The sequence below is a fragment of the Lampetra fluviatilis genome, chromosome 21 (genome assembly GCF_964198595.1).
Source record: "Lampetra fluviatilis chromosome 21, kcLamFluv1.1, whole genome shotgun sequence".
Lineage (NCBI taxonomy): Eukaryota > Metazoa > Chordata > Hyperoartia > Petromyzontiformes > Petromyzontidae > Lampetra > Lampetra fluviatilis.
This window is the reverse complement of record NC_136295.1, coordinates 6,463,220-6,481,336: the sequence shown is the minus strand read 5'-3', so window position 1 is coordinate 6,481,336 and position 18,117 is coordinate 6,463,220. Positions and strand designations below refer to the sequence as shown.

Sequence of the window (18,117 nt, the reverse complement as noted above, 5' to 3'; positions counted from 1 at the left end):
TCCACAGGCGAATATATTTTTAAATCCTTTAAATTAAGTTCGCTGCCACGCATATAAAGTATTTATAGTGAAAAACTTTGTTTTTACGGGTTATACTTATATTCGTTGCACAAGGACCCATGCCGACCATGCTACGCCACTTGATCCATTTACTTACATTGAGTTTCAAAGACACACTTAAGAGACTAATATAGAGACCCAGAGACTCGCTCAGAGAGACCCAACGCAACAGCTGAGCTATCCAGTGCAGTGGGGGGCACGGGGGGGGGGGGGCACGGGCCGATGGTGCTCAGGCACCGGGCTATTAAGAGGAGGAATACATTGTACAGGAGGGATGGATCCCATTTATTGCTTGAACCAGGCGGCCGTACCAACGCTGCTGCTACAGTCTACATAAACTGTCCTGCGTACAACGCAGCGCCGACGTGTCATCATGTCTTCTTCGCTGCCCCTTTCTGCTGCTGCTGCTTCTTATTCTCCTCTTCCTCCTGCGCTCGCTTCTTCTCCTCCTTGATCTCCTTGTAGCGCCACTTGGGGATTTCCAGGAGGTGTTTGTCCATGCTCTTGCGTCGCCGGTGCCGTTTAGTTCCGTCGCCACCGCGGTCCGCCGAAGCTCTCCGCCTGCCGGGCGGGGACGCCTTGATGAGCTTGACCCGGGGCGGCTCCCCCCCTGGACACACGCTGTTGCGCCGCCACAAGTTCACGGGCAGCGAGCGCGTCCGTGCGCCGTACCTGACCCGGTAGCTCTCCGTCGCTCCTCCACCACCTCCTTCTCCTCCTCTCGCGCCGCTTGCGCCCGACGCGGGCAATGCCACCCCGACTCCACCGCTCACCGTGGAGCACATGCTGACCCGTCTGTCGGGCCGCCTGCGGCGAGGACTGTCCGAGCCGGCGATCACCAGGACGTCCGTCCTTCTTGGCGGAGCGCGGTGGTCGATCTTGCGTGCTGCCGCTCCGCCGTTGCAGCTGTCGCTTGCCATGTCGAGCATCTTGGCCAGCTCGGGCACGGAGACGCCGCGCTTGCCCACGGCGGGCGGGCTGTCCGGGCACAGCGTGCTGCACGCCGTGCTCACGAACGGGCTGGCCAGGCTCGTGGAGACGCGCACCATGTGGTCCAGCACACCGCCGGCATCGGGGTCCCTGGGGAAGTTGATGGTGAGCGTGTCTCGCAGGCACTCGGACAGCTTCTGCATGCAGGTGCGGGGGGCCACTGCGCGGGCCACGAGAGCCGCCAGCGAGGTCCACTCCGGGCAGAAGGAGGCGCGCAGCTGCTCCGGTACGGGTCGGCTCAGCAGGCGGCGGATGGCAGAGGCCGTCTCCCAGCGGCCCGTGTGCAGGGCCCACTCGGGCGGCGTGAGGCCTCGGTTGGGGTCGGTGGCCGTGATGTCGGCCCCTGTCACCCACGGTCCACGTATCCGCATTTCATGATTAGCACGGTTGGCTACGTACGGTGGAAATAAGATAAACGTGCATACGTACACGATGCCCAGCGTCGACATTTGGCGAAACAACGCGCAAGATAATTGCTGATTTAATGAGAATACTGTGGCAAAGAAAAGACAAATATAGGGTAATGTTAAATAAAACATTAAGACGTTCTTTAATCACCTTAATGTATGTGTATTTATGCATCTTCTTGGTTATTTCGGTAAAGTCACGTAGAAGGGACATAACAAAATAAAAAAATAATAAAATACAATTCTCACTAAAATTTTGAGAATTTTATTTTATTGTTTTTTTTATTTTATTATGTCCCTTCTACGTGACTTTACCGAAATTTTTATTATTTTATTATTTCCCTTCTACGTGACTTTACCGAAAGAACCAAGAAGATGAATCCCTGCAGTCACGAAAGCTTTAAATCGTAATGTATTTATGCATGTTGAACTTATTTCGTACTGTACTTTGCCAACCGTGGGAACATTTATCCAAGCGTATAAATGTTGTTCATTATCACGTGTATGGATATACCATGTGCAAATAATACAATAAATATATTTAATACATCAAAACGTGCTTCCTCACATGTGATGGCTGCTCTTGTCACAGCACTCATTGTAGGTCTCTGTAGCAGTATGTACAGCCTGACGTGTCCAGTTACAACTTTATCTGGAACTATTACAACGATGTTATGAAGAGTGTTGTTAAAGAGCAGAGGTGTGAGGGAAAAACAATAAGCTCCATTACCAGCCTCAGCGTAATTGATTTTACACCTAAAGTCAAGTTGCAAGAATGCTAATTAAGTCATGGAGCTGTCTATACGTATTTGAATTTTTAGATTATAAATAATAAGATGAAGAGGCTATAATTCAATGTTTTTTATGATTACATATTTGAGTATACTAAAGGTTATTCATATATTTCATATGCAGACACGGAAGGACGTCTCCATTAAGTAGCGCCTGAAATCATTGCTCGTTCATATATCATTTCCTATTTTCACTTATGCTGAAAATGTGCAGTGAACACCTACGGGCTATATGTCCATGGATGGTGATGACGATGATGATTTTCACTCACCCACTTTTTATCTACACCCCCCCCCCCCATTGTTTTCGATGTAAAGCGCCGCAAAGCGATATAATTAGTCAGTGAGATAAGGGGCGCCGAATTATCGACGTTTTGCATTGGATGTCAATTGTGCGACCTTGCTTCCCATTGGCCAGATGCCTCGTGCGTGCATTATGACTCCACATGTCAGAGACTCATCTGTCGCGCGACACGGTCTTGAGATATTACGATGAAAAGGCGCTTTATACTCTTTATTATTAACATTTAATTTAAGTATAAGTTTCATTTTAAAAACATATGCGCGAAAACAATTACACAGAGCACACCGAGGCAATACGTTTTGCAGTATCCGTTGCCAAACCTGTCAACCCCTTATCAGTGCCTACCATATTACAGATAAATTCAGACCTTATTGGTCACCTCGTGCCCTTGTAAATCTCAACGTTTATCCTACAAAGTCCCATCACAAGGGAGAAATGCAAACAAATAGACAAAACATGTGTTTTTTTGCCCGTATTGAAACGGCTGTACGCCGTATGGTCCTGAAAACTCAACTTCCCTGTACAAGAATACCGGTAAACCGTATGAGTTGACACGGTATGCGTTGCAATACGCACATCGTGTATACTGTATGTGGTGGTTAAGTGATTAGTCTTGCACGTTGCATGTATTTGATCGTCTTTCGTTGATGCAAAATTAAGTAGAATTTTTCTTTACGTGTTTGATCCTGTTCTTTTTCTGAAATCAAATAATGTTGCACACATTTGCAACGATTGTGCACATTGTAGTTATACGTATATGTCATGCCGTGAAGACGTGCCAGCCAGCTCGGTCAACCCATGGGCACCTGGGTTTGTCCCGTGACCTCCTGTCAGCGAGCCTTCGACACTTCACGTGACAGCCTCAAGGTGCACCTAGCCTGGCACAGGCACTGCGGTGACGTCACCGTCACTTAGTGGCGAACGGGGGCTGCTGCTGTTGTTGTTGTTGTTCTCGTTGTCTGCATTGCGTTCAGGTGAAGGCGCCGGGAGGCGTGCGGCACCTGAGAGCATGAGGGCAGTGACGCAGTCGCTGCGGCCCTGCATGGCAGCCTTCATGAGGGCCGTGAAGCCGTGCACGTTCCTCACCTCCACGTCCACTCCCGGGTAGTAGTTAAGCAAGTAGTTTATGATGGTGATGTGCCCTTACACGCAGCATGCAAAGAACACGCGAGCGTCATCGCTACAGAGCAATTCATATTATTTTGTTCTTTTGGTAGTCACGTAGAATAAAAAATAATAAACAAAAATAATAAAAAGAATAAAAAAAGATTTCGAGGCTTAACCCCTTGTTATCTCTGCCTGATGATGACTGCTTGTGTTGCGATCGAAACGTCGTGTGTTTTTGTGCTTTTAAATTTTTTTTATTTTAATTTACTTTTTCTTATTTATATTTTCTATTTTTTATTTACATTTTAAAATTATTTTTCTTTATTTTCTATCTACGTGACTTTACCGAAAGAACCAACTAATATTAATTCCTGCAGTCACGAAAGTTTTAAGTCAAAATTCACATAGCAATTGTTTTTTTTAACAGCCCTATATCGACCCACCGTGGCAGTCGTAAGAGCCGTTCACCATACTTCACCACGATGGTCAGTACAGGTTGGTGTGCGGGAGGTAGGTAGGGTAGGACCGATTCAGATTTCATTTGCCGCTGCCGGGAATGAAACTCAGCAAATTGTGACGACGGCTCGTATTGAATCGTGTGATCCACGTGAATTATATCCTGCGTAGGCAATTATGCTTACCATGAAGAATTCAAGTGGAGGGAATGGTGGCGCAGTGATTAGCGCATCGCGCTATGAACCTGGTCTCAGTTTGATTCCCGCCAACGGCAGAGATCAATTGCGAGTGATATCTGAACCCCCTTTTAACAACCAGCACTTACCAGCACGGTGAAGTATGCACATTACAATTACTCATGGAGCTCATGGTTAAACAGTGTGGCACTGATTGATATCATTACCTTGCCAGCAGTGAAGCCGGTTAAGCGTTTGATCTTGCACCGTTTCAACCGCTAAGCTAGTGGTTATCCATACTAGTCACGTAGAAGGGAAATAATAACATAATAAAAATAAAACATAATAAAACGTGAGAATTTTATTTAATTATGTTTTATTTATTTTATTATTTCCCTTCTACGGGACTTTACCGAAAGAACCAAGAATATGAATCCCTGCAGTCACGAAAGCTTTAAATCGAAAAGTTATCCATACTCTTTGGTTCTTTCGGTAAAGTCACATAGGTATAAAATAATAAATCTACGTGACTTTACCGAAAGAACCAAAGAGTATGGATTCCTGCAGTCACGAAAGCTTCAAATCTAGTGGTTATCCTTTGGATAGACTTGCTCCACCATGGCAATGTGGAGAATACACTGCTGGCACAGGGCTGTAAGAATTATATGAGCGTCGTTCTATGCTCGTTCGAACCCTAACTCACTCTGACGGTACTTAAAAGTGCACGACAAATACATTCTTGCCGCAAACAAGCAGATCACCGGGAGTGTACCCGATCTCATCACATCTCAGAGAGATAAGCGGGTTTGAGCCTGGGCAGTGCTTGCATGGGCGACCAAACATGCACACACCAAGTTGGCACATGCACTGCATCTTTGGGGCCTACGTGGTTGGCAGCAGAGGGCAGCGCAGCAAAAGGCGTGGCGGTATTGCAATAAACAGGACCCTGCGGGGTGGGCTGGTAGGAACGAATAACCAAAGAATATAAACATAATGTATTATTACACTTGTTAAGCCAGGAAAGCCCCACTGAGTCTAAAGGTTTTTGTAGGGTCATGCCAAGTGTTTGCAGTAGGGGGCGATGTTGCTACCAGGATAGCGTCACTGAGTCTAAAGGTTTTTGTAGGGTCATGCCAAGTGTTTGCAGTAGGGGGCGATGTTGATACATGGACGGACGGACACATTAATCTATTGGTGGTCTGGTCCACTTCGTTCCTACCAGTATAACCTTACATGCCCATGCCCCGCGTCTTCACTGAACGAACCTGAACTGATGAGCGCGCATGGGGACGTATCGTTAAACAGCCCCCAAGAACATCTAGCAGTAGATTGACACAATGGCTGTACGTGTAAACATTGTCTTCCCAGCCGTGTGTGGTTCACTCGTTTGTTGTACGTCATTTGATAGCTGCGGGTGGGCAAAATCCGTGGTTGGAAATATTCAAAGAAAGCGGGGCTGTGGACGGCGTGCACACAGACAAAAAAAGTACAGCCCTGGAATTACCTCGCTCACGACACTGCTGGCGAAAAGGCCTCTGCTAAGAGGGCACTCTAGAGTCTACTCTCTTGTGTCTTCAGGGAACCACTCCAGATGCTGTTTGGCCTATTCTGATTCTTCCACGCTGGCTAGCTATCGGCGACTTTCGGAAGAGGTGAGATTTTCCCCATTTTACCATACCACACACGACCTGTCAACGAAATGTAATGTGCCCATTTAAACTGTTATGTGGACAGAAGTTTGAGGCGTTTTAAAGAAACCCGCCAACTATTTAAAATGCCACGCGGGCAGATCAAATCGGCGACCTGTGGATTGCAACTTCAGTGTGCTAACCAATTCACCATGGCAAGCACTCCTGGGGTAACGCACAAAGTTGAATATCACCTCTACTAAAGATCAACCGTGGGAGCGAGAGTACATTCCTAGAGAGAACCCCCCCCCCCACAACTTACCAGCTTGAGCTGCGAGGAGTAACGCAGTGTTTCCCTCCTTGTCCTTATGATTGACATCCAGGTAGGGGCAACCGGCTAGTGCCACGACCACATCCACGAACCCGAAGTAACAGGCCACCATGAGACCCGTCTGCTTGCAGACACGTACAGGGGTTTCCATATGGGGTACAACGTCACATATCTGACTCGACGGCGACTGAGGTATAGGAGATTACGTAAACATTTCTGAAATGAACATCCATACAAAGTAACGGTTACATTATGAACAAATATGTTACTGGAAGTAGAAAACGCCAACTGATTTAAATCAAGGGGACACGTATGATAAACTTTAGAAGTGTACCAATGGACTGTACTGTATGTGAAATTAAGAATTCATTTACGTGTGACAACGTCAGATTTGTGAACATACGTGGAAAATCACAGATACACCCTGCACTTTGTGTGTGGCTGGTTAATTGGTCTGGGAGGATATGTGATGGTCGGATATGCGACGAACTGTATACAGTATAAATGTCTTCATGAATAAGCCTATGCGTAGGATGTAACAACACACTGTTCACAAACTGCTATCGGTGTGTAACGCTTGGCCGGAATCGACAGGAATGGGCAATGCCTCATAGTCCCCTACAATTATCATTACAAAAATGTCCAGGTGAGAATACCAGGTGTTGTACGCTGGGGCTGCGAGGTGGGCAGGAGATGGCAGCACAGCAATTGATTGAATTCAGAATTGTTATCCCGTCGTAGGCGTGGTCTTTCTCTGTTTCCACAGAATCTACTTCTAGATTTAAAGCTTTCGTGACTGCAAGGATTCATATTCTTAGGTTTTTTCGGTAAAGTCACGTAGGTAAATTTTTTTAATTAAAATTAATACAAGTAAAATAAAAATAAAATAAAAATCACGACGTGCCCAACAATTGTACATTCGCGCATGTACTTCATTCGCACCGTACGTAGCCAACTGTGCTGATCGGAGGTGCGAGGCAAGGACAACAAACTAAACACACACAAAGTAGTTCTAAAGAAATTAGTTTTCAATTGAGATGTGAAAGTGCATAGCTCCAGTGGCTTTCAGACGGTGTTCCAGACGGCCACATAAGCGCAACTGAAAGCGCGTGATGCGATGGCCAGTCAAAAGCCACCGCTGCTGCGAGGATGACCGGAGTTTGCGTGATGATTGTTTATGCTCCTTGATGGTTTATGTTCCCAACGCAGGGCTCTCCCTCTCAAACGAATGTTGAGACTCGGTGAGTATTTCTTGAATAATGGTCGTTTATTTATTTATTTATTAGCATTGCTGTGTATAGATGTGATGCATCAGATTGTACCTATCATGATCGCGTCTCCTTCATATATCACTGTCCACGTAAATGAAATGAAATAAAAGTATTTTTTTCACAAACCATCGGCCCAACGGCCGTCTGGGAGTGCATCATTTCAGCACCATTGCCAATCCATGTCAGTATAAGTAAACTCTGGACCGGTTGCACGACATAACAGACTCATCAACAGTGAGGCTTGCATCGTCAGTAGTCATTCTGCGCCTTTTGAGCCACACTGCACTGAACAGTAAGGTACAGCCCTTTGTCAGTCCACTGCTGGACGAAGACCTCACCATGCCAATCCGTGTTGGTCGTAGGGGTGTTTTATTCTACTTAACTCGGCTGGTCACTAGTGTGCATTGGTGAAGAGAGAGGGGGGAGCCCAGGGCCAGTTCAATTGTCGTGTGCGCAACTTATCTTTGCCGTGGCCGTGAATAAAACAGTGTGCTAACCACTGCGCCACCGCTCTGCCCGTTTGTTATTGCTGGATAACAATGAGGGTTCAACAAATAGTTGGTAAACCGGTAAATCGTTTCCCGATTAAAAAGTCAGGAATTTATTCCTATGAAATAGTTTAAACCGCATGGCGCGTGCGACTGCGTGATATATTTGCCTTCGATTCTCAGTTATAATCATAAAGCATAGTAATACTTCATTTTATATAGCGTAATTCATGCTAACAGCATCCCATAACGCCGCACGCTAATTATAAATAAACACCAAATCCAATATACAGCCACTACCAAGCAAATGAACACCCTACTATATCAGCAAAATCAAAAATGAATAAGCCAATTAAGAAACGGCACCAAAAAAAACACAACGAAAGCGTCTGGGATGTGTGGCCCTTATGGACCACACATCCCAGACCACAACCAAGCCAGGAGAACCTTCACAGGAGGAGCGGTGGTGGAGTGCAAAACAAAGTTACCACTAATTATTATCAATTGGCCCAGTTCACAGGTAAAGGTGCAGCCATGAAAGTTGTTTTCTCGCGCCACTTGGTGCAGAAGGGCCTCCACTCGAGGGAGCTCTAGAGGGTATGTGTACGAGTGTCCACGTTGATAAGATAGGACGTTTTGTAGGAAACGAGCTTGCTCACATTTTACCCCACCACACGCGATCTGCCGATCGACTGTGGTGGACCGATTTAGATATAAAACAAAGACACAGATTCCCCCGTATAGCCTGAACAGACTGTTGGGGCAAGTGTTGTTAGCGATTACCTATGAAGGCCGGCACGGCACACGAGGGGGTGGGTGGAAAACACCACGCCCTGCCGCCTTTGCCTCCCCAGCGGTGATATTTATACACCACACCAGGTCCTCATTTGAGGCCGAGTCGACATAAGGGAGGTCCAGGATCGTTTCAGATATTCGCTATCACTGGTGTTGGCCGTGAGCGGGAATAGAACTCGGGTCACCGGGTTCGTAGCGCAGCGCGCAAAGCTCTACACTACCGCTCCGAACATGTGTATGTATATACATACACACACAGCACTACTGTGTGTGGGGAAGTTAAGAAAGTTGCCCATTGCTTTAATTGTCGTGCCGGGAGATCGAATTAAACTAGCGACCTCTAGATGATCCTTATGGCGGTCGCCCCGGGGTACCAAATAATACAAAATGGCCGAGGCAATTAAATATTTTATTTCTGGGACACTACTTTTTTTCCAGGGGTGTACATAACTCCGCAACTGGGGTACCAATCAATCCGAAATCACTGCCACTCCGCGATGTCAAAACGCAGCGAGGACGATTGCGCTGAAATCCTGAACGCTCGCGTATGCACCATCGTGCATCGTGTACAGCTCGTCAAGATGAGTCGATTGCCGCATCGCCGACCATCAACAAACTAAAAATTACTGCATCACGGACATTATGCAAGAGCCGGGGTACTATGGTACCCCAGGGTACCGCCATAAGGTTCAGATCGCACACAATATGTGACGCAAACCGGTAACCGTTTATGTTACCGTTTTCATGTTTGTTTTTGTTGAACTTCTTTCGCACCGTACGTACAAACCATGCTCATAGTAGGTGCGGGAGAAGAACAACAAACAAAGCACAACAAGCAGGTCTAAACAAATACGTTTTCGATCAAGATTTAAAAGTGCATTGCTCCAGTGGCTTCCTAATATCGGCAGGCCGAGCGTTCCAGACGGCGGCAGACGCGTATCTGAAAGCGCGCGGTGCGTTGACCGTCTTTCTCCGATGGCCAGCCAAACTCCATTGCGTGGATGAATCATGCAATTACCGGTAATGCAAACAACGTTTATCAACCCGTGTAAAACACATGAAACGCTTTGCCGCTTGTATAGATATGTAACGACTCCACACTCGAAGTGGAGATCGTATGGCCGAGCAGACAGTGATAACGTGAAGACAGTGACGACGTGAAGACAGCAACGATGGCCCGAGTCCCTCTCCACAGCCTCGAACATCCCTTCTTGCCCTGCTTTTATCCTCGTGGATTCTCTGTGGGAATTTCCCCAGCTGTCTCTTTAGGACACTCTGGGGAATTTCCCAACCAAGATCCTCCAGACTTGCTGGCGCCTTGTCTTTGCATCCAACCTCTCTGACACCCTGTCTTCACATCGAGACTAGGGGTCGGCACGGTTTGGCTCAAACCACCAAACCGCGGTTTGAACCGAACCAAATCGGTTTGGTTTGGCTCTGTTTGAACTGGTTCGGTTTGGTTTGGGGCTACGAAAACCGACTCGGTTTGGCTCGGACAGGGTGGAACCGGCTCAAACTAGTTTGGTTGGTTGTAAAGGCGACACGAAAGGACATGCTGTAGTTGCCTTTGCCTGCGAATTCACTTTGCAATTGCATCTCCATGGCTCGAGCGGCTCAAGACGGCGCCATCCCCGGCGGCTCCAGCATCACAAGGTATCTCATCCACGACGTGGAAGAGACCAAACACGCCGGTAGCGACGAGGAGCCGATGGCGAGCGAACGTGAGAGCCCGGACGCCACGCGCGGCGACACGCGGCAGAGCCTCATGCGCACCCTCGGCGCCGCAGCGCTGCAGACCGCGACGCAGCCCAAGCCCAAGAAGGCCCGTGTGTCCCGAGCGCTGTGGCACGACGAGTACTTTGAGACGAGCCAGGCCGCGGGCGACGTGCAGAGCCGGACCTGCAAGATCTGCACCCTCCAGTACGCGGGCTCCACCTCCTCGGGCACCCGTATCAAGCATCTCAAGACCCATGGGATCGTCGACCCCGAGTCGCCCACGGTCGTCACGTCGCCGCCGACGGGGAAGGGTTTGCTCGTGCAGTCCAAGATGGCCACGCCCATGTCAGCGCACGCGAGCAAGGCCATGGACAGCTTTGTCGCCGAGTACATCGCGACGAGTGGTCTAGGCCATAAACACGTAACATCGGATCCCTTTACGACTCTTCTTCAACGAGCTGCCCCGGGTTACGAGCCCAAGTCTGAGCGCACGGTCAAGCGCCGCATGCTCGAGATGTATGTCGTCCTCAAGCTACTCGTGCTACAGTACTTTACTACTTTTGGCTCTTGCGTCTCCTTGACCTACGACGGTTGGACAAACGACGCCATGACCGGCTTCTTCTCGGTCACCCTCCACTGGATGGACCCGGCGTCGTTCTCCATGTGCAACTGCATCATTGACTTCTTTTGGGTGGCCCCGGGCGAAGGCGTGGGCAAGCGCATGGCGCAGCGCCTGCACGAGCTGCTCGACGACTTTGGCGTGTGGCCGCGCCTGCTCGCCGTCGTCACCGACAGCGGTTCTGACGCCGTCGCATCCGCCAAGTCCCTCACGCTCCTCGAGGGGAGCAACCTGCGCTCGACGTGTTGCTTGCGGTGCATCGCGCACTGCGTCAACCTCGGCGTCAAGGCCTCATTCGGCGCGTTCGAGACACTGCTGCGCAGCCTCCGCGCGACGCTCGGCGCTATCCGCAAGAGCAAGACGAAGAGGGCGGCCTACACGTCGCTCGCGCGGCACTACCTCAAGTGCCCGCTGCAGCCGCCTTGCCTCGACGTGGTCACACGTTGGGGTAGCACGTACGTGATGCTCACGGCGTCGCTAAGGCAGCGCCAAGTGATCGACGCCATCTGCCTTGAGCCCGGCTGGTCGCGGAGCCAGGCCGGCTTGTCGGACGAGCAGTGGGAGCAGGCGGCGCTGCTCTGCCAGTTCTTGGAGAAGCCGGCGGCCATCTCCGATGCCATGGGCGCCGAGGAGTACTGCACCATCTCGAACGCCATCACGGCGCAGGAGGCTCTCTTGAGCCACTGCATGACCCACCGCCCGAGTCCTCATGTGGTCGTGAGCTCGGCCACCGTGACCATCTCCGACTACATGGTCAAGTACAGCGACCTTCTCTCGTCCGAACCAAGCCGCGTCGCCCGCTTTCTCGACCTGCGCCACCCCAAGCCCGCGGCCTCGAGCACCGAGTACAGCAATATCAAGGACATGATGACGGACATTCTCAACCAGCGCTACCCAGCGTTGACGACGGACGCGGCGCCGAAGGCGGCGCCGCGTGGCGGCATTAACATCCTCTTTGACATGGTCTACGCGCCCAACGCTCACGACGGCGCCGCCTCCGAGGTCGACCGCTTCCTGCTTGAGCCGACTCAGGACCTGAGCATGGACGTCGTCGAGTGGTGGAAGCTGTACGGCGGCAAGTACCCGCGCCTACGACGCGTGGCCCTCGACTATTTGCCTATCCCGGCGTCGTCCGTGCCCTCCGAGAGAGCAAACTCGGCCGCCAAGCGCTCCTTTCTCGACCGACCAAACCTGCACAAGTGCACGTTCAAGGCCGAGATGTGTGTGCGCTCGTGGGCGCGGATGTTGCCTAGTGTTGGGGTTTCACTGCCATTGAACTACCACACTGCGTTCAAGGACATTGGGCGTGCCAAGCTTGAGGAGATGGCTGTGGACGACATCGTCGTCCAGTACTTGCTAGTGAATCTCAATATGAAGAAAGCCTGCGTAGAAATTAGCGATTAATACACTTGATATTTGTATTGAATGCGAATATTGTTTGCCGCGCATCTTTTCGGTTCAAGCCAACTCAAGAGGTTTGGTTTAGCTTAGTTTGGTTTGGTTTTGGTTTGGTTTGGTTCAGTCGTCGCTGGTTTGGTTTGGTTTGGCTTGCTCAATTTGAAACCAGTTTGAGTCGGTTCAAACCGTGCCGACCCCTAATCGAGACTCACGGACACAGTCTTTACAGATAAATACATTACTTAATATCATCTGTAAATTTAGGTATACTTCGCTGGTATAGCGGTGCTCAAGCAGGAACCATTAAAGGTAAACAATTAAGCTAAGAGTTAGGACCATTGTATGCATTATTTTGGACTTCTTTCGCACCGTACGTAGTCAATCGTGCTAATCATAGGTGCGGAGCGAGGACAGCGATTGTAGGAAATTATTGGTTGACTAAAAAAAACTTTGACTCAAAAGTAAACATCTTGTGAAAGTAACCAACAAATAATTTATGATTTTGCTTGTTCGGAATTGAAGCATTCACTCATCACTTGTGATATTGCCAGGATTAAAACAAAAAAATCAGTCATATAGCGGTGCTCAAGCAGGAACCATTAAAGGTAAACAATTAAGCTAAGAGTTAGGACCATTGTATGCATTATTTTGGACTTCTTTCGCACCGTACGTAGTCAATCGTGCTAATCATAGGTGCGGAGCGAGGACAGCGATTGTAGGAAATTATTGGTTGACTAAAAAAAACTTTGACTCAAAAGTAAACATCTTGTGAAAGTAACCAACAAATAATTTATGATTTTGCTTGTTCGGAATTGAAGCATTCACTCATCACTTGTGATATTGCCAGGATTAAAACAAAAAAATCAGTCATATAGCGGTGCTCAAGCAGGAACCATTAAAGGTAAACAATTAAGCTAAGAGTTAGGACCATTGTATGCATTATTTTGGACTTCTTTCGCACCGTACGTAGTCAATCGTGCTAATCATAGGTGCGGAGCGAGGACAGCGATTGTAGGAAATTATTGGTTGACTAAAAAAAACTTTGACTCAAAAGTAAACATCTTGTGAAAGTAACCAACAAATAATTTATGATTTTGCTTGTTCGGAATTGAAGCATTCACTCATCACTTGTGATATTGCCAGGATTAAAACAAAAAAATCAGTCATATAGCGGTGCTCAAGCAGGAACCATTAAAGGTAAACAATTAAGCTAAGAGTTAGGACCATTGTATGCATTATTTTGGACTTCTTTCGCACCGTACGTAGTCAATCGTGCTAATCATAGGTGCGGAGCGAGGACAGCGATTGTAGGAAATTATTGGTTGACTAAAAAAAACTTTGACTCAAAAGTAAACATCTTGTGAAAGTAACCAACAAATAATTTATGATTTTGCTTGTTCGGAATTGAAGCATTCACTCATCACTTGTGATATTGCCAGGATTAAAACAAAAAAATCAGTCAATATTGATCCTTCATATATCAGCCGCACGGCTTTCTCTCAGCAAACTCTGAACCGCAACATTTCAGTACAAGTGTTTCAATACGAGCAAAACTCTGAACCGGTTACAACATTCATAGTTTCACTAGGCGTCGGACTTTCCCGAATTAATGCAGGTGAACTGCCGATCTTAGAGGCAAGGACCTTGTCTTACCGACATGGGTAACGCAAACGTGTATTGTAATGGTATATCGTAGTATTTCAAACTAATCATTTGCGTTTTTGTTAATAATATAAATATCAAAATAAGTCAGCAATCTCCATTTTTCTCCGTCTCTTCGCATAAATAAAAGTCATCTTTGGGATGACATAATACTGGAGCATTCCCAGAAGGCTGTGCAGCTTATGGGTAGGTGTAATACTTACCTATTGGAATGGATGAGGCTCGGGGTAGGCGGTATTGTGATCGGCCTATCCAGACGCAATAATAGTTCTCCAGATATTATAAAAGATGGAATGCGTGTATATTTATAAGTTTGCTGGATTATTGGATTATGCATGTTCAAATCGTCAAGATGATATTATATATATAAAATGGCATTGACAGGTATAATCACATTGAGCTTGTGAGACAGCCTAAGTAAATAGAGGGCCTATTAATGCAAGTTTAAATACATAAAAAATGTACATAAACTAGATTTTTTGCCCGTCCAAGGATGGGTGTATATTGCAGTAGATGTGGCACATTAGGAATGGATCACTCTTTTAAGTATGTCCTTGTGCAGCAAGGGAGTAAAGTGTGGTTCTGTGAAAGTCCTGATGTGCTGTGCAGTGCATCAATGCATGTGTGTACAGCAGCATGTGATGACTGAGTCGGGCCTGTAGGTGGCTGGCAGGGTTATTGAATGACCACGCGGATATACCAATCACATGGTTAATGGCGGCTCGGGAGCAAGGCTGGTTGTAACACACGTGTTGTTGCATTTTACAGGTAAAGGACCCAAAGGTTGTTTTTGATCGTTATATAAATGTTCTAGACTTCTTCTAGACTTTAAGCTTGGCTTTCAATTGTTCGTTTGTGATATATCCAAATAGAGGCGTTTTAGCACTGTGCATTGTAAAGGGATAACGCACTGTAATTAGTTACTGTCATTGTAATTATCTAACTCTAATACTGTGTAGTCTATAACCATGCCCATGTACCCAGAGTATGACTACTTGCAATGCTATTGAGAATAGAACACATGTAAAGTAGTAAGCTGTACAATGGTGAGATACAGTACGTATACTGTACACATACAGTACATATAATGGGTGTAATATACCGATATAAGTGGATGGTATAGATAGACATACAGCTTAGGATTAAAGTAATAGTCGAATAGTGATGTACAAATGTGATTGTCAAAGACAAGGATGGTTTATCAGTAGTAGAATTGGGTTTAAGATAGAGGGTTATTGAATGACCGCGCGGATATACCAGTCACATGGTTAATGGCGGCTCGGGAGCAAGGCTGGTTGTAACACACGTGCTGTTGCATTTTACAGAGTGACGGTGCTGTTCTTCCCAAGATTAATATTAACCACAATAAATAAATGTGCTTGCCCTCGATTTGGAGCACCTGCCCACGTCCTTCATTTCGAGTGTGCAACATAAATCTAAAATATTCAATAGAAAAATTGTTTAGCTCATGATTATTAATGAGGGTGGCGGGTTGCCCCATGTGGAGTGACGTCACCCCTCATGGTTATTGTGGAGGGGTGCAGCATGTGGAGTGACGTCACTTGCTCATGATTATTAATGAGGGGAGGGGTGCGACATGTGAAGTGCGCGACCTTCTTGTGCGTTAGTGGAAGTTTCCACGCGGGCATGAATATTAACCAAGGGGGGGGCCTCTTTTGCAGTGACGTCACGCACAGATGTAGCACGTGCTGCGTAGATTAATTTTGTACCGTCACTTTCTGTAAAGAAACTTCATATTTGAAGCGACTTGGCATAAGAAATTATTTAATTTAACTCGACCTTCCTCTGCTTTCGTGTAAAAACCCACCCACTCATGAATATTAATGATGGGGGGGTGGGCCTGATGTAGAGTGACGTCATGCGCGGGACGGACAGACATTTCTGGCTGATTATAGTAGGTAATAATGCGATGCTGTAGCGTAACTTGCGTGGGGACATGGGGTGCCTTGTCCCCTTCGTGGCCAAATTTACGAGCTTAGGCCCCCTTGACAACCACTATGATATATTTTCAACAAAAGTGTAAAACAACAAAAACGTACGTATTGATGTGACAAGAGGAGCCGCGATATATAGCCGAGGTGCGACCGTGCGAGTCAAATCAAATATTGGGGCCTCACATGACCGATTACCGCACCCCATGAGCTAATAATGTAGTTAGGCCACTAATTGGATGAAGAGAGCAATCAACTTAGTTACAATTGCGATGATAGAAACGGCGAGTGGATAAAGATCAGCGTCGCCAGACGACAACACGAACAATGTGGAGAACGCACGAGTCATGCATCGCGACTCGCATCAGTGGGACAAACTCTTCTTCTGTGACCTACTGCTTTCGGATGTGTTCTCGGGCTGGGACGAATCTTGCTCAGCATGGTGATGAGGGCTTCTTCGGCAACGCATTTCGGTTGGAGCTCAACAACACCCCCGGTCATCGTGCCCAACAGCACGCGCCGATATAACTCGAAAACACATCCGGAGAGTTTTAGAGCACAAGCTTATACGCAGTAATACGCCTGTACGATTATTATACTCGTGTTACGAATTATTAGAACATCTGATAGGACGAGTATCCAGATTTGTGATGTTTCTTTGCTATAACAGCCAAATGGCGATATTACTGGTAACATGTATTTAGTTTAAATAATATTTAATATTTAGTGCATTAGGTTGAGAGTTTCTTAATGAGAATGTTGGAAGAGGGTGATCAACCTTTGTTTCTCCAGCACTGCTGCAACGTGGTCTCCGAAGTCGTATTCACAGCACGAGTGTGACGTTTCATTTGATTGAAATTGAATAATCACCTCGACTCTTGGCTTCTCGGCTCCATCATCCAACACAGGCACACGAATACTCAACCTCGCACAGACGCAAAAAAAAGTCAGGAAAATCACTTGAAACGATTCACGCTGTTCAGGAACACGTCGACATTCATGCAGACTCGCCTGAATTTCGGACAGTCACCAATGCTGGATTAATTTAGGAATTCTCAATCAATGATTTTGCACTCTCCCGAAACAGCCTGAAGCAGTTGAAGTGATTTGACATGAATCAGTTGGCGCTACGCGTGCGTAAGATTACGCACACGCGCTACCATACGGCGCATCCAGCCACACGGCGTTACCCGTCCGTTGTTGTCCATCTCCGTGACTTCTTCCACGGTGGGGCTTCTTCGCAGCTGGAAACGCACCATGGGGCCGTTGTTCTTTGCGCACGCCTGGAAGAGCGAGACAGTCCCAGCACCGGGAGTGTCGTCCTCTTCGTCGCCGCAATCCCCCTCATCGATATCCGACATGGGCGGCAGGACAGAGTCATCAGAGAGCACGCTCATGCTGTCGGAAAACTCCGACTCGTCCGAACTCCACCGCTCGTCCTCCTCATCCTCCTCCTCGTCCTCCTCCTCATTATCCCCGCTGCCACTGCCACCGCCGGCGTCTTTAACGTCGCCAGCGCCGCTCCCCGCGCCCTCGCGGCTCAGCTCCGCGTCCGATTTCTCCATCGCCGCTTTGGCGGTCATCGCTCGGTCCTCGATGGGTGCTCGGCGGCCCATGCGCGTCGCGATGGCTCTGCTCGACCGGGCATGCAGGGTGACAGCATCACGACAGCTCCGGGCCCCGTCCCCTCACTCGCCCAGCCCGGCCAGAGCTTGTTTTTGTGTCGGTAGCCGCTCTCCTCCTCCTCCTCCCTCCACAAGCGGCTGTCCGGCGGGGACCGCCACGGGGTGACCCACGCCGTCGCTTTAGACGATTGTGTCCGCCAGTGCGAACTTGGCAAGGCGATCGGTCGGCGCTCGGCGTGCAAAGGGTCAACGTGGCTTGGAGGAGGAGTGCGAGGCACACACCTGTGCGTAGGTCAGACAGTGCGCTGCCGAGATGTGCGCTCCGGTGCCATTAAGGCGAT

At 48.0% G+C, this 18,117-nt stretch overlaps 1 protein-coding gene across 1 annotated transcript; it reads right to left on the bottom strand.

Moving 5' to 3' along the window:
- Positions 1–269: 269 nt before the first annotated feature.
- ANKRD33B (ankyrin repeat domain 33B) lies at positions 270–17,828 on the bottom strand. Its single transcript, XM_078865743.1, has 4 exons — positions 17,342–17,828; positions 6,242–6,371; positions 3,554–3,694; positions 270–1,393 (listed from the first exon to the last, which is right to left on the bottom strand). Exons 1-4 carry the CDS (start codon positions 17,765–17,767, stop codon positions 432–434), a joined length of 1,659 nt encoding a protein of 552 aa, XP_078721869.1. The 5' UTR covers positions 17,768–17,828; the 3' UTR covers positions 270–431.
- Positions 17,829–18,117: the final 289 nt, after the last annotated feature.